This window comes from Apaloderma vittatum, unplaced genomic scaffold (assembly GCF_000703405.1).
Source record: "Apaloderma vittatum isolate BGI_N311 unplaced genomic scaffold, ASM70340v1 scaffold15146, whole genome shotgun sequence".
Lineage (NCBI taxonomy): Eukaryota > Metazoa > Chordata > Aves > Trogoniformes > Trogonidae > Apaloderma > Apaloderma vittatum.
In genome coordinates this window covers 1-26,632 of record NW_009722390.1, presented here as the reverse complement: position 1 = coordinate 26,632, position 26,632 = coordinate 1, and the positions used below count along the sequence as shown (strand labels likewise).

The window sequence follows — 26,632 nt, the reverse complement described above, 5'->3', positions numbered from 1 at the left end:
TTCCATGGTGGGTGTTGCACATCATCTGTGGAGAAGAAGCTTCTGCTGGTTACAAAAAGATCTTGTATTCTTGGTGCAGATTTGAATCTCTATTTTTCGTTGATTCTGAGAGCTGCCTATTCATTTGGAGAAGCAGCGATTCCTATGAAAGGTTTGCCAAGTGAAAAAATATGTACAAATTTTATATGTAATATGGAAAAATCATTTGTTTCAGGTACTGAGCAGTACAGTGAGTATACAGGCTATGCAGAAACTTACCGGTGGGCCAGAAGCCATGAAGATAAGACCCCAAGGTAAAGTTGCACATAAATATTTCAAGTGAAAGAATGTTGTAAATTTGAAAGCCTGGTGCTTTAATATTTCCTAGCATTTGCCTTAGTACAGAATTTGCCTCTATGATCCTGCTCTCTACAGCAGAGCCAACAAGCTAACAAAGTTATCTCATATCAATAATGAGATTTAATGCTAATAAATAGTACCTGCCAATATGTCAGTTCTTAAACCAACATCTTTTACAATCGTATATATTTATCCAAATTTTTGTTAAGGTGCTGACTGAACTGTGGATCGCAGTGTCATGACAAGTTTGACAACACCTCAGGTGCTACGGTGCAGCTGATGTGTTGCAAAATAAGATTTGATATCATGAGCAGAAAGCTCCAGGATCTTGAATTTATTTCTCCAATAATGTTTTCATAGCATATACGCAAAATTATTCATTTGGTATAGAAACATGCACAGTGTACTCTCATTTAAATGTTGGGGGAAGACAGAGCCAAGTGCTTTGCTTTGACCTTGCGGTGTTCTTATATACTTAATAAATAGCACTGTGTAATTAGATTTGTTTCACATTTATGCCCAAAGTCTAGCCAGAGTATTTTTAAATTTACAAGGAGACCTGTCTCATTTCTGATGCTGCTTTTGTTCCCACCTCACAAAGAAAAAGTGCCTCATTGTCTGCTACGAGCTCACCCTTCTAGCTGCTTCTGAGAAGCTCTGGAGGGAAATCGCTCATTTTGGTTTGTGATTATATGGCCAATATTAAACAACTAATGTCACCTACTTTTCTCCTTCCTCCAATTTTAGGGATGAATGGCAGCGGCGCTACACTGAAATTGTTGCTATAGATGCATTTCACTTCAGACGTTTCCTTGATCAGTTTGGTCCAGAGAAAATTAGAAGAGAGCTGAACAAGGCCAGTAACTTTTTATAACGGCAGGCTAATGTTTATAGTATCTTTCCAAGTATTTTTTGTAATATTGTCTTCAGCTAAGAAAGCTCTTGCTTAGTTGTATCTCTTACAAAAGGTGTACTTCAGGATTTTGCTGTCCAATGTTAAAGCAGAAGCTTGTCAAATAGTATGACTCTACCCCTTGGTAGGCTATTCAGAAGTGTATTCTATTTAACATTCAAAAATATAAATGAAATTTAGATACATTTTGTTAACTGTTCCCTGTCCTGCCTCTAAATTATGATTTTAGATTCTCTTCCCATTATTTGATCCACTAAATCCTACTCAGCCCTGCAGTCAAGGTGGAGAAGGGGATGCCTCATGATTTAACATGGTCACAGTTCCTAAATACGGTGCTGCTTCCTTTTTTTCCACCTTTCTTGTGTGGTCTTGATGATATCAACATATCTGGTCTCTTCTTGAGATCAGATCCAGCTGTTCATAAATCTCATGCCTTTATTTGCACCACACTTCATGTGCAGAACTTTTATACAGACATCTGGAAACAGCACACTTGCTATGAGTAATTCTTACACATTATTAATCATTATCACTATGTATTCAAAGCAGTTGGGCCTCGACCTTCCCTTGCCTTGGCTGTGTGTGTGCAAAACTGCACCACTCCAATGGCTGAGGTTCTTGAGAGGTTTAGTTGTCAAGGTTGCCAGGCAGAACAGCTCTGACAAGGGAAGCTAGAGCTGCGGCTGGAACTATTTTTCTCCCCTGCCCTCCCAAATTTGGGATCTTATCCTTAAATAAGAAAATCGAGTTTCTAGGTGGTTCCCAGCCCTCAGTCTCTGCCCTGGGCTATGTGCTGTATAACGTTTGGCAACATGGGGTTACTTTCTCAAGCCACAGCAGGTGCTTTATTGTCACATGGCTGAGCTTTTCACATGACTGTTTTTCTTCTTGCTTTGCTGTTGCTGCTTTCCTTGAAGCTAAAGCAGTCTGTTCCCAGCTCTTGAGGTTATACTTTTTCAGTGACTAGTAACTGCCATCAGTGAGCTGTTTATAGTTCTGAGGCCTTGGCTTTCAACCCCTGCCAATGTTTTCAAGGCCTTTGCCGTTATCCCACGCATAAATTTTATCTCCTAACGAGAGATGCCTGGTAGCAATCTCCAGTTCCCATAGCAATTTCTCCTAATTTACTAAGAAGACTAAAGAGCTGCAATGAGGTCCTTGCATGGCTGATGAGACTCAGGTCTGTGACCTGTTTGAGCACTGGGCAGTGCTATTTTTACTGGGCAGTGAGTACATGAATTCTTGTACAGTTACACTATATTTGGGGTCAAAACCTGCTAACAATGAAGTCTGCTTAGTATGTTTCTATGTTTATAGATGCAGCAGGTCTCTGCTTTAGGGTATTAAATATAAGGGCACAATTACTACCATTGTTAGTCTTCTGCTTTCTGTAGTATAGGATGGCATAGAATACTATAGGATGCTTTTTAAATAAATTCAAACATAGGACAGTGTGTTCTTAATTCTCAGCTGGAAAGGAAATATATCCAAAGTCTCATCTTCGCGCCCCCCCCCCAATGATGTACAGTGCCTAAAGGCTAATTTAATTTAGTTGTAAAACCTTAGCATCTTGACTAAAATAACATTCATCAGCTTGTTTCTTCATGATTGGTAATGAAATTAGCCCTGAAAAAGACAGTAAATAAATTATGTAAACTTCAGGACTATCTTAGTACAAAATTCAAGCTACCTACTCTAGTGAATGTATGATCTGCCTACAGTTTTCGGTATTATTGATTGGGTTTGGATTTTTGAAATAAATCAGATCCAGGCAACTTTTATACAGTGTGTTGGTTTGGCTGATGTTGTTTGATGAGGACTGATTGATATTTAAAGAAAATCTTAAGCCTGAGTTAATTTTCTGTTCACTACAGTAAAAATGTCATGAAGTTTATTGGAGGGTCTATAATATTTTAACAATCAAATATTTTGAATTAACTGTGATTTTTCTTTTCAATTTGATCAGGAATTAGTATTAACCTTAAGATTTATTTTTCTGTGTCGGTGAAAACAAATTGATGGAATAAGCTAAAACTTTATTTCTATTATGATTTAATAAATCAGGACTCAGTAAGCACAGTATATACACACTTTGAAATACAAGTGTATTGTGTACTAGTAGACACAGCTCAGCATCCAGAGGTTCTTTTGTTTGTTATTTTGTTAGACATTAGGAAATGATTGAAACAACTAAAAGTGATTCTTACAGCTTGCATTTTCTTATAAGCCTATATGATTTCTCTTTTATAAAATACATTTGCCTTAAAGAAACAAATGTTCACTCTTAGTTTTCTCAAAAGCTGTCTGAGGCTGACCCTTGTTTCTGTTTTAACCCATACTTAGAAAACAAGATTGTTTAAAATCAACTGTTCAGAATAAGGAAAAATAAATCCCTGTATCTGATTTCAGCACTAAGATTTGCAGACATATGTGTAAGAGATGTCACTGTTTCACCCTTCTAGGCCCTGGGGATTATTGCCTAATAAAGCCTCTCATTAGCAATTTTTCCAGTTACAGGTTCCCCTTTCCAAATCTTAAGGAACAACTGACTTAACTGGGCTTGCAGTCCCACTTGTAAATGTCATTAAGAGTGTTTCGATAGTCACCAATTAAAAAAGTCACGGCTTCATATTTGGTGAGAAACGCTTTTTTAAGAGATGCAGTATGCAGAACAGTTACCTTTCAAACAGCATTAGCTGTGAGAACTCTGTACAACAGTCCTACATGAAAACAAGCCAGCTGTAAACATCACACAACTTCTGCACGCTGAGATACTGTGTATTGAATTTGTGTACAACTTGGGTTCATTTAGGTGGTTCCAAAGGAACAGCTCTTCTCTTTCCCATATGGAAGCAAGTGCTTTAAAAGTGCAGTTTTGAGCTATTTCAGCAATACAGGACACAACAGTTCAGCTGTTGTTGGTGCTAAATGGGCCAAACATGGCACAATCTACTGTTAGTCCCTGCTCTGGCCATTTTGGAGAGCTTCCTATAGCTGTGATGAAATCCCTAGAAGTCAGCACCTTTATCTAATTTTCAACTTGGATCCAAATAAGGCAAAATTCTTCTTTAGTGGTTGACCTTAAATTTAAAGGACTAACGGTGCATTGAAGTAATTTGAATTTGCTGTTACTAGAAGACAATACTTATTATTGTTATCACCTTGTTTGAAATTATCACACCAGATTGTCTGTCAGCTTCATCTCACAACTCTGATCTGCCTGCAGGCCTACTGTGGCTTCTCTAGACCCAATGTTCCGCCTCAACATCTCTCTGCAATAGCCACAGGAAACTGGGGATGTGGTGCCTTTGGAGGGGACTCCCGATTAAAAGGTAAATTGTAGCAATTCATTAATGTCTATATGAATTAAATAACTTAGACTTTGATTCTGGGACCTACTTTGTTGTTGTTGTTAATTTTTTGGCTTTATTCAATTTACACGTTTTGGCCAAGAATTGGAATAGTAGTTAAACTGTCCATAGAACTGGTTCATTAGCTTTGAATTTTTAGGCTGTGAATAACGTGGCCTTAAACAATAAAAATGTACACTGCTTTCATATGCTATCTTCAGTTTAACATCTGAGCTAAGCAGGTGATGGTGAAATGCCGCATTTGCAAGGACCTGAAGCCTTCAAAAGCACAGACATGTTAATTAGTTCACAAAAAAAGCATGTTTGTTCCACTTGTCCATCATATAAATCAGTTGCATTTTCTGGAGGGGTCTTTTTAGATTATGCCTAAAATTTTTTATCTCTGCAAACCTGTTTAAAGTACCTGGTAATTTGCAAGGCTTCACAAACTGGCTGGCAGTGCTTAATGTTTAGTTCTGCTCCTCAATATATTGCTGTATGCCAGAGAGGTTTCCAGGCACTCAGACATGCTGCTTTCTTTTCTGACGTGCCTGCTGTATTGTTCACTTTCTTATGTTCTTTTCTTGGTGATTGGAGTATTTATAATTTGGCATGTATCACATGCCTACATTAATTTAATACTTTTTCCTGTCAAGTCAAAAACGGATGGGTCCTGACATTTGATATCCCAATTCTTATACTTCAAAGTAGAAATTTACATGTTTGTTGTTTTCAAACATTTGGAGAGTATTTAAATATTTAAAATTTGCTTTTCTGAGTAACTTTAGGTAGCTACATGGAGAGAAAACTGTCATCAGGCTACCAGTTTCATTAGTTTTCTTTCTTAATGTGTTTTATTCATTGAGCAACTACGTTTTTCCTCAATGCTCATTGTTTTCCTGACAGGTTTTTTTTTATTATTTCCATTAGATAAAATGAGCTGCTAAGTGCAGCTTGGCAATATCAGAAGTAGTATTTACTGCAGAATCTGATCATACTTGATTATGATTATATTAGGAAAGCTTAATAAATACTTTGACTTGCATAAGGAGTCATTTTGGGTCTGAACTGTAGTATTTTTCTTAATGTAAGGGCTTCTGATGAAAGTTACAGCACTGCTGCTGTTATGAAAAATTCAGCTAAAGCTATATGCATACTCTCAAGTCTTCCCCTGTTTTTTTGGCAGAACTTGCAAAGAGACATTGATTTAACTTGCAATGGAGTTACTCCTTTTGTAAATCCCATTTAATTTCTTACTTGACTCTGAAAAATCAATACTTAATACAGAGAATTAAATTATAGTGATGGGATACGGAGCTAGTCGTTTAGTATGTAACTTTTTGTCTGAGCGGATGCTGATTAAAACCAAGATGGCTTCATTCTTTTTTTTTCCCTTTTTTAAACTATGAGCTATGAGATGAGCACAGTAGTTTGTCACATGCGTTTTTGTCAGAATAGACTCGCAAGTGACACATGATAACCAAATTAAGTCTTTTCTAGTGCACACATACTCCCTGTAGAGTCAAAAGCACTAAAGGTACTTCTCCCTTTTGTTCTAAAATGCTATGCAGGATTATTCTGAACTGCAAATTCTCAGTGGTTTCATTTCATAACCAAATTTCTTACACTGCAGAAAGATCTTGTACACTTCACAGGGAGTCATAAATTCTTCATTTCAGGATATTTTAGAAAACTCTGAGAAGATCAGTATCATGGTTTCACTGAAGCCAGATAAAAGGCTTTTGTTTCCTACTCAGGCTTGACAGTGCATTGCAGTGACAAAATAGTTTTCTTAGTTTAAAATCTTAATTGTTTTCATTTAACGTTCTTAAATACCCTTTTCAGAAGTAGTATCTGGATTTGTAACAGAGACTTCAGGATCACCAAAGTATGTGTTGTAATTGGATATAACTGTATAAAGGCTAAAATGCATTATGATATTTTATCATGGTTATTTTTTTGTGTGTCATGAATTAAAGGAACATGATTGTATATAAAATGCAGTTTCATTCAAGGTCCCAGATGATGCAAAAACTAAAGTTGTCTTAAGTGAGAAAAAAAAAAATCTGGCTTAATAAATTAAAGACTTGGTATGTAAACAAGCCCGATTCCAACTGAATTAGGAATGTTTCCACAAAATTGTAGTATAAACCGAAGACTTTCAATACTGAAAAAAGCATGTTTATATAATTGGGAGAAGTTGGAAGATCTTGTCTTGCTTTTCAAACCTGACAACGATTTAACACTCACTAGCTGCCGGGACTCTCTGCAACTGTCTAAAGGTTGGGAAAATGGTGGTTTTTTGAAAATGCAGAGGAGGTGATCTGATGATACATCTCTTAAGTACATAAATTTAACTTCTAACAGTTGTGAGAAAGTACTCTTTAGCTGAATTGGTGTCCTTATTTATCTGAGAAAATAAAGTTCAATAGGAATATTGTCAGCAGTCCCTAGCAGACCCTTGCAGGTTTGATGGGAGAAGAGCATTCACCTCACGTGATGTGAGCATGTGCTGTGCTGAGGTGCTGCCGTGGCAGAGCTGTGGTTCCGAGCTTAAACAGCAGGTGACAACACAAGGAGCACGGGGTTTTCCCCCTGGGGTGGTGCAGAATCGAGTCTGCTCGCCTGCTGTGCCTCCAGGGCCACCTTCCTCCCCACCCTGAGCCTGGAGCTGGGCCGTGCAGTGGGGAAGGCCCTGCTGAGCACGTCCTTTCCTCCGGGTGAAAAGGACTGAACACGTAGGGCCCACGAGAATAGTTGGGTCCCCAGAGGGATCTGGGCTACTTCTCCCACCCTTGCCAGGTGGGAGAGGAAGGTGTGTCGGCACAGCCATTCCTTCGGGTGCAAGTCCAGCAGAGTTCAATGGGATCTCACCAGCTGGGTGCGACGGGCTATAGAGCCCAAATTCCTCTGGCCCCCTGTACCTCAGGCTCTGTGGCTCTTCTGGTGCTGCTCCTTTCCCTGTGAGTAGTACGGAGATTTCACGTGGGGGTGTGTCTCTCTAATGCCCAGAAGGTCGTGAAACCTGATTTGTGACAGAAAATTTGACCTTTCTTTCATAAGATTTATAGCAATTCCAGATAAAAAATAGGGTATGTTTAATATCTTCTATGAAGTAAAATTGCTTTGTTTGTTTGTAATGAATAATAAGATTCATTAGGTTCTGTTCCCCTCTGCAGGCTAGTTAATTAGACCCTTTAAAAGCTGAACTACTGAAGCTTTGCCACATCCACAGCTGGTTCAGTAGTTTAATTAAAATATCATTCCCAGATTGAGATTAATTTCACATGTGAATCATGTAATTTATAATTTTAGCTGGGTTTACAAGAAGGGTAGTTTTTTGATTAAAGAATGCAGTATTTTATTAGGTCTCCATTTAAAAATGTGAAAGATTCTTGAGCTGAGCTATGAATGGCTTTATATATTTAGTTTCTAGCAGTAGGTGCTAATGCAGCAAGCATGCTGTTTTATTTAAAATGACTCTTTACAAAGACAACGTTAATCACATTTTAATTAACTACTTAATGGGTGGAAAAGGAAAGAACTAATATTAGAACTGCACCCATGGGCTCTGAAATAAGACAAGCCACAACAGGTTGCACAGTAGCTGGGGTCCATTACTTGGATCTGCAGTGCGAGTGTGATTGCTTGCACGTGCCTGTGACACTACGGCCTCATGATCCTGCCTGATGAGAAAGCTGCATCTTGCAGTTGTCTGGTGCCACCCAAAAGCGTTTGGTTCTTCTTCTCTCCTTGCCTGTCGCTGGCTGTGGGGTCTGGTGCCCTCCCTTGCCACAGCTCTGGCTCTCAGCAAACCCTTCGCTTAGCCAATTCAGCTGCTGCTCTAGCAGAAAGCAATTAACTTTTATTCTTTTGTCGTGTAACCTTTATGCCAGGTTGGTGAATGGAATTGCCTCAGTGAGGTGTGTGATGAGCACCCGAGAGCTGCAGAAAAGTCAGGAGGTGGGTGCCAAAGGAGAAAATGTAGCTGGACCAGAGCCACCTTCTCCAATTACACTGAGTTGTTAGCTTGGCTCAGCTGCACCCAGATGATTTCTCAAGATGAATCTTCAAAAATCTGTTTCCAAGATAGGGAGCGTTCTTTCTTTTCCATAGAGAAAAAAACAGTCTGTCTGTTCTGTTAGCTGTTGTCAGGACTTGGGATGCTGCTTAGCCCAGTGAGTTAGACATAAAGCTGGAAGTTAAATAACCTGAATTGTGTTCCTGGCATCACCACACACTTTTTATAGGTGAGAACGAGCCATCGTACTCCATGCAGCACACTTGTGTTATAGGCAAGGTGCGGACACCTTCAATTTTGCAGTGAGAAGCTGCAGAACCACAGGTCTCACGTTGGGAGCTAGAAGTTGGGTCAACTCCTGCTTTGCTGAGCCTCCCTAGTGCGCAGGCTGGCTCCATCGCTTCTGAAGGGTGGCAGAGAGGGGAAGCTGTGATGTGCTGACAGATGTGTTTTGCCCCACTGGTGGTGACTGTGTGCAAGCAGATTAAACCAGGATGAAGACAATGCTGTGTCATACGCTGTCACACGCGTTTATTAAATAATTGATGGCTACATACTGCTTCGGGGTGGACATCAACCAAAAAAATCCCTTTGATTTTTTTAAGCCCGTTGTTTATCTGGAAAGTAAGGGTGGTTTTCATGCTGAGCTACAGCGCCCAACATTCTTTACTTTGTTTTAAAAGGAGAGGTTATACTTATTTGCCCATTGTTCTGATCGCTTTGCAGCGAGAGGTGACATGATTACCTGCCATAAGTTTAGGCCATGTTTTTGCCTTCGGCAAATTCTTTTATTCTGTATTCATGTGTGTAATCTTTTTTGTTGTTTCAGCCTTAATACAGATACTGGCAGCTGCTGAGGCTGGACGTGACATTGTTTATTTCACCTTTGGCGATGTGGAGCTGATGCGGGATATTTACAGCATGCACACTTTTCTCTGTGAGAAGGGCCAAACTATTGGTGAGCATAAATACATCTTTTCACACAACAAAGAGACTCTTGCCCAGTACGAATTACTGTAATCAAGTCCTGAATGTAAGCAAATGGATCTCCGTGTACTTGTACCTGTTTCCAGAGTGGGAAACTCTTCTGATTTAGGGCAAGCTGTGCGGTGTTCATCCGTAGAAAAGACTCTTAGAATCCTTTTCTCATTTAGTTGGGAGTCATGCTCCAGAATTTGGAAAATACCGATACATGTTGGAGACGGAAGGTTTGCAGAAGTTTTTAACATAACTCAAAATGCTTTAAAAAGAGAAAATCTGCTTATGCCTTCTTGCTATAGATTTGTTTTATAGTGGTTCTGATGTGATCCCACAAGATGTGGTCACATATGTTATGCAGTAACAATATAAGAAAAGCAGCATATTTGTTGCCCCACTGTAATTGCTAAATGTTTTTTCTTTCTGGGACAGAAGCACAAAGCTGGGTAACTGGCAATGGGTTTATAAGTTTGGAAACCTAACGTTCAGATAGCTTGTGCTGAAAGCTCAGCAGAGATACGAGGGAGCCCACTCTATGCTCTGAACAAACTTGGAAACAGTCATGTTCGCCTTATGGCATGATCTTACATGTTTGGTTTTTATTATTTCTTTTTCTTTTTCAGGGGACATTTATAGGCTATTACTGAGATATTACAATGAAGAGTGTAGAAGCTGTTCTACTTCAGGACCAGACGTCAAGTTGTACTCTTTCATATACAACACCATTGAGTCCTATGCAGATTCTACTGATGACGATAAGGAAGAAAAAGGGTTGTGCTTTGAGGATTAAAATAAATGTATCTGATCAGAATCTTGTTTATCTCCTCCCACTGGTATGTTGTGTGAATTACTGGGTATAAGGTATGAATTGGCTTAATATATATTGACTGCATTGGTGGTTTTGTTTAATACCCAAACAAATCACAAAAACCCCAAAACAATCAGAGAGTAGATTTTTTTGTTTTATTTGGTTTCATACATGAAAACCTTGTTCATGTTGGTACAGAAAAGATTTCTTTGATACAGCTGGTTTACATTGTATCTTGTTAAGCAGGATATTTTGGTACATGTTTGTATCTTGGTCAAGAGATTGCTGAAAGACTTCAGAAAATTTCTCTGTGCTCCTCTGCTTTTATTTTTCAGAAGTCTTACCTAGATTTCTCATGGAAGCTTAGTGCTGAAGTACAGGCAGCCATGTAACTGCTGGGGTGATTTTTAGAGGGAAGTGTTGTAACAATCATTCTCTCTGAAAATTGTCATAATTCAGTTATGTCCTTACGACTGCCACAGTACCTTCATTGTTCTTATCAACTTTTTCAGTCATTTAACTTAAACTGTCCTGGTTAATTTTTTTTCTTTTTTTTTAATAAATGGTTTAAGATGGAAAGATTCTGGGTGGACATTTCACAGCTGTATTATCTTCATAGAGTGGGACATAAAAGTTAGCATGAAGAAGTAGAGAAAAAGTATGGGAGGGTGGGAAAATGCGAAATGTGACCAAAGTTAGAAGCAGAGGGAAACATTTTCACATGAAAGTCTTCAATACCATTTTACTGGTGCTATGTTACACAACATTGAACAAGGTTCAAATACACTAGGCATGTCTAGTATATTGGAAGTTTCTTGAGGCTCACTGTTGCTGGTGATAATGATTTGAATTAATGTCTGCTGGTCATGTTTGTATTGTAATATCAGTTCTCCTTTATTTCAGTATGCACATAGGTGAGTGTAAGATCCCCATGGGATAATGTGAGTGAGGAGGTGGAAATCATGTATCAGTGGGAGGAAAGCCTGCAGGCTACAGATGAGAATGTGAGGGTATTATTAGGAGTTTGCACCCGTGTCTTTTCAGGCATCGGAAGGATAACAAGAGAGGGCAAAAGATGTGTAAAAACTGTGCTATTACTATCTCTGTGAATACCAAATTAGCGTTGCTGTAGTACATCAATAGTTTACACAGAACTGCGTATTTATCTGTGATACAGCTTTTCCAGGTCTATGTACAGGGCCAATACAAAACTTTGTCGTTTAGTAGTTGAAATTTGACATAAGTTTATGCCCAAATTGCTGAGTTTCGCCTCCTAACGTGTTAGATTTTTTTTTTTTGATCTGTCATGGTTGCTATTACCAGATTAGCAATACAAGTAAAAACCACAGGAGGAATCACAGTGGACTAAGGCTCTAGTATCAACAAATCGCTTCAGCTAACATCGGATGAAACATCTCCAGCCCTGAAATGCAACATGATAATTAAATGCTGGAAGCTGCTGGCAGTCTGGCTTAAAATAAAGCCTTCGCTGATTGAGCTGCTCTGGCAGAAGCAATAGCAAAGGGTTTGGGTCACTTACAAACCCCTCCTGAGCACGGCGCCTCTGCGTTACCGCGAAGCAGGTGGCTGGGAGGTGTGGTGCTTGAATGGTGACAGGCACAGCAGTTTAAAGGTTTCTTCCTGTTCTTCCCACCGGCTGTAGTTTTCTCCACCCCTGTCCATTACAAAGCAGAAGATTTGGGCCAGGATTTCAGGCTTTTGTCTGTGTTTGCAACTTGTGTCCCCAGAGTCAGCGGAAATCCTCTCTCCCGCTCCTGCTGTTTCAGTGTTGTCTCAGATTCTGGCAGCAGGAATAACAGTGTTTTGTGATGAACCTAAATACCCAATTAAGAGTTTAACTACAACCGTTCTTCTAGATGCATTGCCGATGATAAATGTACCCTGTTAATTGAGACCAGTGATGAAAAATTGGTGCTATCTGCCAAAACTTCTTCACCTTACTACTCAGGATTTCCTATAGAAAAGGTGAACAGAATGCGTTCCTAAACAACTGGAAGAGAATACAGCAAAAAAGCTTTACGTGGCTGGATGTGACCTTTACTGTAAATAAATGCATCTTTATTAGTGCAATATTACTTTTCATTGGGAGGGGAAGTGGTTGGTCAGGTATGAAAAATGTACAAAATAGGATGGCATAAAATTTTACTTTGACTCTAGAAACAGAAGAATATATTTAACTTTCTGGATATCCAATTAAGAGAGGTTTTGCAGTGTCGGGTGTTTCCAGGATAATCTTAGTCATTTTATGCAGTCTATGTTTTCACTGATACCTGAGAATTTTCTAATCTGGACAAGAATGCCCTTTACTGGAGATCGTTCTTTAGGATACGTCTACCATATGTTTTTTCCCCTCTATGAAATATGGTTGTATGGACAGAAGAAAAGGAAGATAACTCATTTTCTGTTTAATGTGTCATCTGAATAAGAGTGATGCGTCCTGCATTTCACTGTTTCTCCCTGCTCTTGTAAAGGGCAACGGTGTAAGGACACTTTGAATAGTACTTTGATCACAGACAGGCTAAAGATTATATTTTTCTTCGTTGTTTTGGTTTTTCTTTTTCTTGAAGCAAAATAGCCTGGAGTAAACAAATGAAACAGCAGTGTTACATTCCGATGACTTTCTTAAAGAGCTAAACTGCCCAGAATGCTGCATGTGGAAGCAGGAATTTTGCGTCAGCCCGATACGTGCTCTGCATCTGTCTTTCTTTTGCCCTCCTTCCACCACTCTCCTCCATTTATAACCAACTACCTGAAACGTTTTCTCAAGCTGGAGCTGCCGTTGGGTGCTCTGTTAGAAGCAGGGTGGGACGGAGATGTCTCTCTGTGCAGCCTAGTAAGCTTCAGTTCTTCTAGAAATTTGTTCCTGGAGCATTCTGTTTCCTGGGGGCTTTTTTATTACTTTACGGCTGTTTGCTATATGATTTCAAATAAAAATAAATTTCCTACTGAAACATTTGTTTTATACTTTTTAGCAGCTAAATTGAGTGCGTAATAAGAAACAACAGGCAGTCATGGAGATTGCAATGTTGCCTCATGGTTGAGTTTGGTGTCGGAGCACTTCTGGTGTTTTACAGCTCTTGCACCCAAATTCCTCAGTTTTGAGGTGTTCTTACCTAGTGATGAGTACCCATTACTGTATATATTAATTTATAAACTGTTTAAGTGTTCCTGACATTCTTCTAAACTGACAGTTTATGCACCACTATATTATATTGATTTTTCTGGATCTGTATGCTAATGTTTACATGATTTTGTAGGAATACAATTAAAAAATTCTGAACTGAAGCGATACTGCGTGCTTTGTCTCAGAGTATATTCCGGGGACAGAGAAAATCCAGCACATTTAAATGTATGTGGCACAATACTACAGATAGTTCTAGGAGTAAATCTAATAATTCCAGTGTTTTGACACATAAAATATAGCAAAATAATCTGTTCTTACTCTACAATGTTGTAGTGGTTGCTCACAGCAATATAAAAAGGAAGTAACTACTGTAAATCGGGAAGATGTTGGCATGAGTGTGAGATTTCATACATTTGTATGGCCACGTGCAGGCATTTCAATGTTAATTCCCAGTTTGCCTTTGATAAGCAAGCATTTGATCCTTCTTTGAACTTCCTGAAGGAACTATACCTAAATAAAAGCAAATAAACCCTTAAGAAGATAGAAATTATGAGCACGTTGCATAAATGCTCACCTGTTTTGTGAAAGCAAGACTGCCATCCTCCTAAATGAGAAGACTTAGAACTCTTTCAGAAATGTTTTAAGCCAGCGAGAAACTATTTATTTTCACTTTTTTTTTTTTTGATGCTGAAGGATTTAGTCTGTGCTGCAGGAGCACAGATGCAGGCAGGAGCAGCGCAGTGGCGGCTGCGTTGGGGATCCCTGTGCAGAGCTCTCCAGCCGCCAGCGTGCTTCCTGCTCCATGCTTGAGTCTTGGCTCACCCTCAAACGTGGTTTTGGTGCTCCTGCTTTTAGATTTAATTGTTCTGACCTAAGTGGCCCAAACGATGTCGTTCACTTAAGAGAGGCATTTGGCTGAGCTGACAGACTTGTGCTAGTGTGGTGACTGGGTAGAGGAGGGGTGATGCGCTCCGTGCTGTGCCCTGCAAATCCCCAGGGCCGGGAAAGCAGGGAGAGGTGCTCTCACTGCTGCTGCTGCAGAGCGGGAGCAGCTGCTGAGCTCTCCCTTCCCAAGCTGTCACCGATCTCGCTGTCATCAGCAAGCGTCCTCAGGAATAGGCTTTATTACTTCTTAAGAGCAACTGGAGCCTGTGGAGATAACTCCTTAGGGATAAAACACAATTGCGAGGGCTGCTTCCCCATGGATCTTTCCCACTTTTCTCCGTTGCAGACGGTTAGCTTCCCACCTATGCCAGCGCTTAGACAGAGGAGTCCCAGGCAACCGAATTCCACAACTTTGACATTTACATTCCAAACAGTCTGCGTCCTCCCAGCCTAAGCAGCTTTCTGTGACAGAAGGATGGACAGATGGGTGCCAGACCTTGGGACACCAAAAGCTGTTGCAAACTCTGTAAGGCTCACCAATGTATTTAGGTATTACCCAGTGCAGGGTGATGCAATATTTGCTCTGGATGAACGACTGGGCTTTTTTCCTTTTTTTTATTATTTTTTTTTAAATCTGCGAAAAGTCTCCTGTCGCTATTTTGAGGTGTGTTCTTGATAAGAGTGAGAACATCCATAAATACATGGAAACTGCACGATGCTACAGCTGTCTGGAGTCATGGTTTGTTGTTTGGGTTTTTTTAACTAAGAATTGAGTATTTATGATCTTGCTTTGTGCCAACTGTGTTTCATGCTCATTTATCATCGCTTAAGTGAGTGTGACCTGGAAGCTGCATAGGAGGTATCTGTCACTGATAACTCCATTACAGCAATACCATCAATTTCTGCTTAACTGAGCTGTCAGCCAGGGTTACGTTACATGGGTCTGGTACGTGGCACTTGGTGCGCCGTTAAAGGGAGCGCTGGTACGTTTCCAAGTCCTCTCGGTCGTGCTGTGGTACGCCATTGTGATGTCTGCAGATATGCGTGTGCTGTGCTTTGCTGTCTAATTGAGATACGTATTTCAGAAGCTTAAAGAAGCTGTCACAAACTGCATGGAGTATGGATCGTTAACATGTGGTTAATCAGCTGTAAATCCAGTGAGCAGAGGACAGTGGGACCAGTGCAATCTCTGTTGTGCACAGTCTTTGCAGCCTGGCTGCTATCCACCTCAGCCTTTACAGTCGCCTCTTCTCTAGATTTAAAGGAAAACGGATTGTGCTGAAGCTCCTGTCTGCAGCTTCTCTGCCTAACAAGAAAAAGACAGTGTTCTGAGGATTGATTCGTTGGTTTTTTTAGTGGTAAATTGAACAGGATATGTTAAAAACGAGTGATTTGTTGCACACTTTTTTCCCTTTTGGAATGTCTAAGCTGATTGCTTTGCTGTTCAAGTTTTCAGACTGCTGGAATACAATGAGAGGTTTTCCTCATTGGGTGTAAAATGGTAAAAGCATACCTCGTTAGGCAAAGGTAACTGAAAAGCCCCAACTCCTTTTTCTTCCCAAGTGGCAAATGTTGGTTTGTATAAACCTTGTCTTGGAGAATTCACACAACACGCAGGTAACTACCCACCTACCCTGTACAGAACTTTGCACAGATGCTTTGTCTACCCTGTTCTCAGTTGTATTCACTTGGAAGACCCAGCTCAGCGACAGCTTTTTTATATTGAGGAGATACCTTCTGCAACTACTTGGAATTCTCACACCTACTATGGCTGCTTCCTTTTACACTTGTATCAGAGAGAGATTGTGCAAGGATAAAATCTGCATTTGCTATATAGGAAGGGAGAGCAAAAAGCCAGTGAAGCAGGTTTGTTTTTCAAGGCTGTGTTTAGAGTTACCAAGAACCAGAAGGTAGTACCACATAAGATGCTACCAGTTTGGATGCAGGACATCCTTGCAGGTGTTAACACTTAATCACCATCCCTAAGCAAATATTGAACGTCAGTTCTGAGGGCTGTTTTTGTAGGAAGGCAGTTAGGACAAATTCCAAAATGTCTGTTTAAATGTATCCTTATGTCATCACTTTTTTTAGAATGTCTGACCTTAGCTAAAGGTTAAAGGCATTACTGGTGATTTTGTCTGGAAGTACAACGTTTGCTGGCTTTTGTGTAAACTGTAATTTAGGAAGAAAGGTCTGGAGAGCGAGAAATTAAATCTCTAAATCCTGGATGTGTTCTGTCATGGCTGCTGAGCAGCCGACACCTCCTTTTCAGGGTGGAGGAGTGTGTTAAGAGTCAAAGGGGGAAAGCTGTAATCTTCTTGCTCAAAAACTGCTTTCACCTTCCTTTTACACTCATTTTGTGGAGACAGACAGAAAATTATTTTTATTGTTGGGGAACAGTTACATTTATTCTTAGAAATTGCTAACAATACCTGTTAAAACCAGGAAAACAAAGGCAGAATCGGGGATAAACTTCAACATTTTCAGATGTATTACTGGAATCTGCAGTAGTGATGCTCTCCAAATATAATGCCTACGTTCTCTCAGCAGGTGTTATCAAGACCAGCTGTAGATGAGGTTTTGGTTTTTTCTGATTAGCCTGTACTTTCCAAGTTTGCAGGTCTCTGCAAAGAGGGAAGAAAACACTTCAAGGAGACAACTGCTTTTTGTTCCTGTGTTCCCGTTTGCTTGGTTGCCATCTGCCATATGTTGCTGCCCAAGAAGAAATACCTGTGTGGGTTTCCTTAGGAGCCTGTCTGAGCAGGGTTTTTCATTTGTGAAAGACTGTCCTGACTGGATGTTGATAGTAGTCTTGCTTTGCTTACAAGGCAGAGTTGGGGGGGAAAGTGACGTTTTCCTGACACTGTGACCGTGCCCAGATAAGCGACGTTCATTTTGGAGCCCTCTGGGTGGATGACACCTTATGTGGCCAGAATGGTGCAACTTCAGAATTAAGAAATTAATGGGAAATTTTCTCCAGGTTACCTCATTAGGTCAACTTGTTTTGCTTTGTATAGCTGGTTTTCAGTGAACTATTTCCATGGACTTGTGCATTTACATCCATAAGAGTGTTTCCATGTTAATGGTCCTGAGGAGCTGCTGTCCCCTTTTGTAATCTTCAATAACTGGGGCAAGTGAGGAGCTGTACCCATATGTGTAGAAAAGGCAAGTGTCCCCTCTGATGTGTATTGGTTTTGTAGGACTGACAAGGATGACATGCGCTACAAAGATCTTTTCTCATTGCAGGAATTTGAGTTGCTCCACTCATAAATGAAATCAATCTGTTGAATTAATCTGTTGTGCTATTTCCTTGTCAGATGTTGCCTACAAAGGGGAAAGCTCATGATCTTGAACTCTGCCGTTAGCGTGGATTATCACTAAGCAGAAAGGAGCTTTGTTTACTTCCGTTTGAAAGCAGAGGAAGCTAAATCAATTAATTTGGAGAGCACCCACTTAAGCTTTAGATGTAGTTTATGTCATGTGCTTTAGAGATACTTCTGAAGAATCTTCCTCCATGGCCTTATATCAGCAAGGACATCACTCCTCCAGGCATGTGCCCTGGGCTTCCAGCTGGAAGTTGAAGGGAAGTGCTGAATTTGCTAATGTCTTCCATTCATCAAAGCATCTTGACACACCAGACGCATTAAAGATATTGCATAGATCAAAGCATTTCGCCATGGCACGAAGTTAATTTTGCTAAGAGTTGAAGACTTACCTTTTCAAAATTAAAGGTTAAGAAATTTGCTTTGAATAGCTAAATCCCTTTATTGAATAATGACAAGATTTTACTTAATGTTCTAGGAATTGATTGGATCTAAACCAAAAATGTCACGGAAATAAATTAAGGTAATTGTAAGTGTTTCACACCCTTTTATATAAAGGATAAGGTGCTAAAAATAAAGTATTTTCAAATCGGAGCTAACTCTATCTTCAACGTGCCTGCATTGTAAGGTAATTATCTTGTTGCAGTTTTAAGTCATTATTTCGCCTGTTGCCTGGGGAATTTTACAGCAGAGCAGTATTAATAAGATGCCAGGAGTACAAATTTCATAACTTAATCTCTGTCATAAACGAAACTCATATAAACTAAGTGGCATTTTCATTCATAATTACTTGACCTGCGGCAAATGTGGGTCAGGAATGAAGGGATATTTGATTTTATGTTCTGTAGAAAACCAAAACTTGTGTATTTTGAGGAGAGAGGTAAAAGAAAAAAATCCATGTCTTCTGGGCAAGGATTGAACATACCATAACTTTGAGAACAGGAAGTTTCGAGTTCTTCAATGTTGTAAATCTCAGCTAAGTAGCATTTAGACTTTACTGTTGGTGATGACAATTCCCTGAGCATTCATGACAGGGAAAAAAAAACCAAAAAAACAAACGACCTACTGACTGATGAAGCCCACCCCTCCCTTGTTCTGCCAATTCCAAGTACACAAAAACTAGCAGCCAGACCCAGCAGATTAAATTTAAAATGCAACAGATCGGGAGCCTTTTTTTCCCCTACCTTGACTGTTTGATTGCGGGCAATCATGAGGGCTAGGTGTTTTTAATGACAACTGAGCACTTCCTAAAGTCATCTGACTTCAACGTCTCCGGCTCTAAATCCTTTGACTGACTTTTTTTGTTGTTTTTTTTTTTAAAAAAAAAAAAGTTTTTGAAGTCTTAAAAACATTTATCAGTCATTGGCATGAGAGCTGGAAACACTCAGACAGACCTGCACCTTCTGCACATCAGTTTTGGAAGGGTTTTGTTACCCTGGCTGACAGCAGGAACTGCCTTTGCCTGCTAGGAAAGCTGGCCCCAGCAGTTTCAAGGGTTTCAAGGCTAATCAAGTTCCTGTTTGCTTTAAATAAGCATCCCACTCTTTGTGCCTCAAGTCTTGATTACATGTGACCTTCAGACAGCCTAAAAATGTTAATAAATTACTTTGTGAGTGGTTCCTGCTACAGTCCAGTAAAAATTCCTGACAGATCTGTGTAAAATTTTACCCATGAAAAAGGTTTAATCTGTGACCAAAACAATGTATTTATATACTTAAATAAGCAGGGGAGAGCTCGAGGGAATACGACAGGTATTCTCCACCCCCTAAATATTTCATAACGCAAGCAGCAACTAGTGGCCCAAGTACCCTAATGGTGTATTTAGAAGTTTGGGTCTTAAAGTGCTTCCGATAACAAGTATTTGGGACATCCCCAGCTGGAGGAACTTCTCGGAAATGGGCTGAGGGAACGAGCCAGAAAGAGGTGAGGGACTCGTGTGGGTCCGCTGCATGGTGTCCAGCAGACACAGGCAGCACTTCTTCTTCACGGAGGTAAAACACTCAAGTGCCACAAACCCAGCCCTGGTGAGTGAAACCCACACGTGTTTCGTCCCACACTTGCAGTGGTGTTAATCCCTTGCAAAAGCCGCTTTGTTTACGAAGACATAAAGCAAGCACTTCTGTTCTGCTCTGATGGCCTCACTGCCGCTTGGCTCCTCGGCGGTGTCTAGCCGATGATCTCAGCCTCGGCCCGAAGGGTTCACCCTGTCTGCAAAAGGAATCGTAATTCAGCCTCCTGGCTTGCTCCCGCTAAGCCTCCATCGCCCACAGAGCGCCTGTGGTGACAGCGTGTGCCACCTACGCTCCGTGGCTTTGGAGCATTGAGCGAGCTGTCAGCTGCAAATTCATTTACTTACGGCTGGAGCTAATCACAGTCCCCAAAGTGACATGTGATCCCTGCTCTTCAGAGCTGGATCCTTCCCTCGCCACAAGGTGCAAGGGTGGTAATGAGTGAAGATCATGATTTGCGAGGTGGATTGACTAAGAAATGGCAGGTAGGATTTATTTCTCACTTTCCAAACACCTTTATGGAGTTACCCATTTTTTTCTTTAATTGGCTTCAGTGACAGCCTTCCCTGGGCGCCGGGCGCATCCAAGGGAATGCATCTACATAGGAAAGGTCTGTTCATTAAGGCAATGTCTGTAACTGCCTTAGGCTGCCACAGCAATAGCGCTAAAACTCCAAACCTATCATCATTACTATCCAACACTCATCTCACTGTGGGTTCTGCCTTTCACTTAATGATGTTGTTCTTCACGTAGTGTACTCTGCGTTGAAGGTGACACTATGATTAAGCAGATTGAGATTTTGTGCATCTCAAAATGCCTTAAAATGGTGCTTACTTAAAATGTTAATGCAACAAGCCCCATCTGGGCATCCATTGGTACCTGGCCTGCAGAAAAAACTCAAGAGCTGGACACCGCTGTGGTGCTGGTCCCTGAGCACCACAACTGCCTCCTGTTAATGAGCATTAACAAGAGTCAATGAGCTCAGCACTGACAGGTGGAGACTTTGTGAAATCGGAGGACCTGTGTAATGCAATGGCCTGAACTGCCCAGTGATCTAGTCTGAAAGGAATTTAGAGCCAAGTCAGAATCATTTATTCCAACAAACCGAAAACAACATGCTGAGAGTAAGTTTGGGGTGACCCGTTGCATTTTTCTTGTGACACCAATGTTAATTTTCTGAAAATCTATTGAGACATAGGGTAGCTGCTAATATATCAATGGTCCATGTGAAGCATAAACAGAAAGCTCACCTTGGTAACTGAGATGCTCAGACTATTTTCTACTTTACTGGAGAACAATTGTAAAGTAAAATACAGGCAACAAAAATCCAGCTAGGACTGTTTCAGCTGTAAACAAGAAAAACTCTCTAATAACTGCCCAGCTGCGTCCAGCACTGTGAATGTAATGTTTCCAAACGGCCACCATCAGGAAAATAAGAAATTATTGTTACTCTGCATGTAATAGATTTGGTATTTACAGCCCACCCCTGAGTCCTTGGATATTTTACATTAACACTTTTGCTGAAGGGGCTGGGGGTTGCAAGGGGAAAGTGCTAGAAAGAAATTACAAAGTTTTAACTGTACAGCAGGTTTAGGGAGCATCTTCAAAGGATCCCATTAAAAAACAGGTATGGTGCCAGAACAGAAGTAAAACAGTAAAGCCCACTTACTTATTGCAGAATAACTCGGTAGGGATGGTGCACCTAAGGGAACTCAAGCTTTGAGGCACAACGTGGTGCTGATTAGTGCAAATAAACCTCTTCAGGAGTCACCTTTGGGCAATTACAATCAGACACCACCACTGTGGCTTCAAAAGCTTCATTAGCAAACCCCACTCTCAGTGAGAGCTACAAATCTCAGATACCCCAGAAGCTCTAACTGATGGAGAACTGTCTTGCCTTATTTATTTTCTTCTAAATGAAAGAAGTGGGAAGATAATTACACATTCCCTCATCAGGACAAATAGTATTTAAAATCAAAATAGATTCTCCTGAAGAAAACACAGCAAGTGGTAGAGAATAATAGAAGAGGCTAATGTTCTAGTTGAACATGATGAAGTCAGGGTACCTTGATGTTTTATTTTAACCTAAAGGGACAATCTAAAAAAAATGCAGTGATTTAGACGTAGCTAAAAGAAATCTACCAAAGATAAAGATTTCCTTTTTCTTCTATTTTTATTAAGATTCTCTTACAAAACACCTGCAGATATTGAAAACAATTTTTTAGTGGTTTTCTCCTACTCCACTGGTAAAAAAATAGTATTTTCAAATCTTTCTTGGTTAAGGAAGGGGCAGTTAGCAGTGCTTTGTTTATCATCAACATGCTAAGGCCAGCTGGCTTTTTCGCTGTGCCAGTGGTGATCTACTTCCACAGCCAGTGGGAAAACTTCTTGTTCCTTCTATCAGCTTCTCATTGCACTATTGGGGCAAATTAAATTTAGTGTTCTTACTAATTTCAATGTTAATTCATTATTTGGCAGCTATAATAAATGTTGTACGACAGAGTTCCTTTCTAATCTCTTATTGACTCTCTGCTCTGTATATGCTGCAATTCCTTGCTTATGCTGAGATTTTAATAATGATACAGTGAGATATTGGAGAAATAGTTACAGAAACAATTGCTTTTGTTCTTTTAGGTGTAGCAGGCTACTTTACTAGGAAAAACTTTGAAACAGACAGGTAGAAGGTGAGTTCTCCTGAGTTTATTTTGGTTTTATTGTCTAGCTTGTCTCTCTCTAATGGAGGTGTGGCCACACAAATGGGCTCCTGCAGTTTGATTGTCCCCAGGAATATGTCTGGAGAATAAAGTCATTGGAAAATAACCTGTTGGCCAGAACCAGATGAGGAGCAGTCTTTGGTGATCTTGGTCTTCCAATAAAACACTCTGTACTTCTCAGCTACTGTTTTCTCTAGAGCAATACAGCCTGAAATTTTAGAACAGAGAATAATCGTACTGAAGATAGATGCTATCTATATAAGACTGTTGATATGAGTTTCCCCATTCAGTGCAGATACATCTGCTAGAATAAAAGCAGAAACTGTGGAGCTTTTTCAAACAGGGAAGTTTGAAACAGAAATGTGCTGGAGGAACCGCCCCATACACTCGGAAGTTGTCAGTTCCTGCTAAAAGCAATTTGGTTCCTCCTGAAAACATGGCATGAACTCTAGGCTGAGAAGTATGTTTACAATTAATATATTTTCACACTAATGGATGTAAGTGGAGCACTGACAGTGCAGAGTGCTCAACAACAGGCAGGATGCTGGATGTGGCACGGGGAGACTGTGGCATGCGATGACAGTGCTGAGCCGGGGCTGGAAGGAGAAAGATCTTTGTGATGCTGTATGTGGCTTGAAGGAAGAATTTGCAGTTACGCTCTTGTGCAAGCTGCTGGAGATGTCAAGCACTTCTAGGGAGAAGGGTGAAAGAAGCTGCGACCACCTCAAGCGATGTGCTCTGCCCAGGAAAGGCTCCTGTCTGGCAGAGGAGGGGCCAGATAATTTCAGGATATTCTAACTGAGAGTATTGTGGAAAAGGAGGAGAAATGTTGTTCAAGGAGTTGGTGCAAATCCCAGCTGGAGGAGTGAGTGCCATCACCCTGCTACTGTTCCCAGGGATTTTGCAAGTCTTTTAGCACTTATTTGAAACCTAGGATAAGCAAGAAAGCCTCCAGAACCCACCTTTGAAAACAGACTGAATCATTCATTGGAGCTGTTTGATCTAGGATGGTCTAAGAATTTTAAATCTGAAATTTAATCATCAGACAAGCCTAATGACCAGAGCTCTGTCGGATATTGACTGCGTTTATTGTTAGGCTCAGAGTGAGAGGTTGCTTTTCTGTTTCCAGATTGCCTTGCTTTGAGAAGAGATGATACTTTAGATTTGAACCTATGATAGTTTATAGTCTTCATAAACACATTGAGAAATAAAGTAAAATGGAGTTTCTGTGCTTGGCTGAAGACAACTTCCGGTAAACATCGTCTCTAGTGGAATTACATTACCAGTAACAATGAAGAGTTGCCAAAACCCCATAAATATATCTATCACAGGAGGGGAAGCTATTAATGAGATTGTCCTTCTAAGAGTAATCCTGTATCCAGACCACCTCCTATGAGATTACCCTTTGAAGGAACGAGCCTACTGAGAAGTCATGCTGGGCTAGAGAGACTCGTGTGAAGCAATTAACCACAGGAATCATGATGCTGATTGCAAGGAGCTGCTGATCCGGGAAGGAGAACCGAGGTACCAAAGGGGAGCAAGGCACTAGAGAGTCATCCGATACCATTGTGTGGAACAAGCGAGGGGCCACATTGTGCCCCCAGTGGGCAACATGGTGTGTTTCCAAAAACAGCTCGGTTCCGGTTTTGTAAAGGCATGTTTTGGCTTGTTCAAATAGGTTGGTTTGAGTTTTGTTAACTTCTGCCCGAGTTAAGACATAAAAAAGGCAGAAATAAGAAAGATGTCAGTATTAATGTGAAAAAAAAAGATAAATATAAAAATAAAGAATGATGAGGCAGCATGTCTTTCAAAACAACAGACAATTTCACATCTGCCTTTCATTTCAAGGGTATTGCTGTGACTATCTTCTCTTACACATCTTACCCAGTGCAAAACTTCTCTAATGCATAATACTTTTACGGTGTGGAACTGGCATGAGAATGATACTGGCAAACTTGGCTCCATGTCTGCTACGAATTGGCATTTTTCTAAGTTTTCATTCCACTGGTGGATTTTCATTCCAGCCCATTTCAAAGTGTGACAGTTCTTTTTTTGTGCATGCATCTCCCTTTGAGTAGCGGGAGGGAGAGGTTAAGTATAGAGGTGGACACATACATGGGCAGGTAAACATGAACTGTAATAGGAAATTGTAACAATGAAAACTAGAATAATGAGAAAATAGCCGGTTGTCTACCACAGGGGCTCACTGGAGTGGTAAGAAGGTATGGCTCAGGAGGCGCAGATCAGTGGCAAAACAACACCGAGCGAAGGGAGGCAATGCCTTGCTATGGCAAGAGCTGGTGGGGTGGGCACTGAAAGCTGGGTGGGAGATCTGGGAGGGAAATTAATTTCCGATAAATGCTGGAGAATTTCGGAGTTGTTCCAAAGCACCATAAACCAGAATTTTGCTGTTCCAAGCCCGCAAATTCCCATTGTGTGAAGAACTAAAAAAAAGAAAAAGAATGTAAATGTTTTGAAATCGGGCAAAGGCTTCAGGGAACAACAGCAGCACTTAGAACATACGGTATTGTCTTCGTGCCTATCCAAGCATATCTGCCCTGTTCGCTGCAATGGTATTCAAAGTCAGATTTGACATGTGGGTTTCCCTCTGAAATAGAAGGGAGGTCTGCTTGTCCTCACTACAATCTTTAATTGAATTTATGTTCAGTCAGCATAACGCGATTGCTCTAAAGACGGCTTCTGTCTGCTCATAATAAGGTTACAACTCAATTAGCTGCTGCAGCATCTCCAACAATATTTCACCACTTGCCAGAAGGCTCAACCAGCATCTGGCTAGCTGCAAGGAACTGGTTTGTTTTTCAGCGGCGATGGGCTGGCCCGACCATTGTGGTGGTTTCGCCCCTGGCAGGAGGGTCTTCCCGTACCGCTGTGTCTCCACATGATCTCTTCCCCGCACTAAACACTGTATCAGAAAAACGTTGAGCACAAAATCATTTGCACCTTTGCTTTGCGGTATTTGCCAATTCCTTGAAGACCCAGGACTGCGTGGGGAACTGCTGAGATGATAATAAGGCTTTTGATTTATTTATGTGAGGATTAAGATTTTTTATATCTAGAAGAAATTAATTTTACTCTAATCAACAACTGTAATAACCAATAAGCCTCATGGAAATCTGTGTGACCATTAGGTGACAAAGCCCAGATGAAGCCTGTTGTGTCCCTTCCTCAGGTTTTTACTTTGTTTCTGCCCACTTGACCCTGATAAACTAGTTTTGGCAGTGTACCCTTAGCGCAAAACAAATTATAGTTCCTTCTCTCCTCCTTCCTTTTAAGATGTACCCAGTTTTCCCATTATTTGTGTCTTGTTATCTACCCAGAAAGTTATCAAACATTGGTGTTTATGTGCTGCTGTCAATATTTACTTGAAATACCAATTTTAGCGTCTGTATAGATGAGTGACCTTGGTTGTATGCAGTGCGTAACTTGATCTGGAGGAGGTAAATAACAAATCTGTCACCGTCTGAATTATTACATAAAACGGACACACATTTTTAATTCGAAGACATACAGGAGAAAAGAAGACTTGGAAGATGTAAATAATAATTCTGTCAGCAAAGGAACACTTAAAATTGTGTTGTCTTGCATTTCATATTTGGCCACATAACCTGGGACAATAACTCACTCAAAAAAATGCCTCGAACGTCGTTCCAATCATTTTGTCAAGGTCTAGCACTCTCAGTCTACTTTATGTACCAATTCTGGAGAGAAGCCTAAGCGTCCTTGGAGCGGTTAACGTCCCCTTTATGGAACTTCCAGTTGCTCCTGTACACCACTCGTGTGAACAAACTGTTCTGTAGGTGGGGTTTCCCTTTGCAGCTGTTCATGTGAACCGTTTACACTGTTTATGAAAACGGTTGGGCAGGGGTCGCCAAAGGCCTTTCTGCGCACACACACACACACACACACGTTCAGTGCCGCTCTCTGCCATTAACACCAGACACAGTTTTTCCCCGGGCTGGGGTCTCTGTAGGCCCATGACTAAGGCCAGGAAGGTGCAGCACGGCACCCTCAACCCGGCTACGTCCCCACGGTGCCTCATGCCCTGCAGCTGCACAGGGGCCTGCTTCGACCACCGGTTTTCTTGACAACCTGCCGGAAACCTTCGTTTTATCCACTTTTCCTCCTT

At 40.7% G+C, this 26,632-nt stretch overlaps 1 protein-coding gene across 1 annotated transcript in view; it reads left to right on the top strand.

Annotated features, from left to right (window-relative positions):
• Window positions 1-10,430, top strand: part of PARG (poly (ADP-ribose) glycohydrolase) — a 59,829-nt gene extending 49,399 nt beyond the window's left edge. The window contains exons 13-17 of the mRNA XM_009871764.1: window positions 215-293; window positions 1,087-1,195; window positions 4,479-4,584; window positions 9,453-9,581; window positions 10,225-10,430. Coding sequence (XP_009870066.1) covers window positions 215-293; window positions 1,087-1,195; window positions 4,479-4,584; window positions 9,453-9,581; window positions 10,225-10,391 — 590 coding nt within the window. The 3' untranslated portion in view covers window positions 10,392-10,430. The remainder of the gene's footprint in view (window positions 1-214; window positions 294-1,086; window positions 1,196-4,478; window positions 4,585-9,452; window positions 9,582-10,224) is intronic.
• The last annotated feature ends 16,202 nt before the right edge of the window (window positions 10,431-26,632 follow it).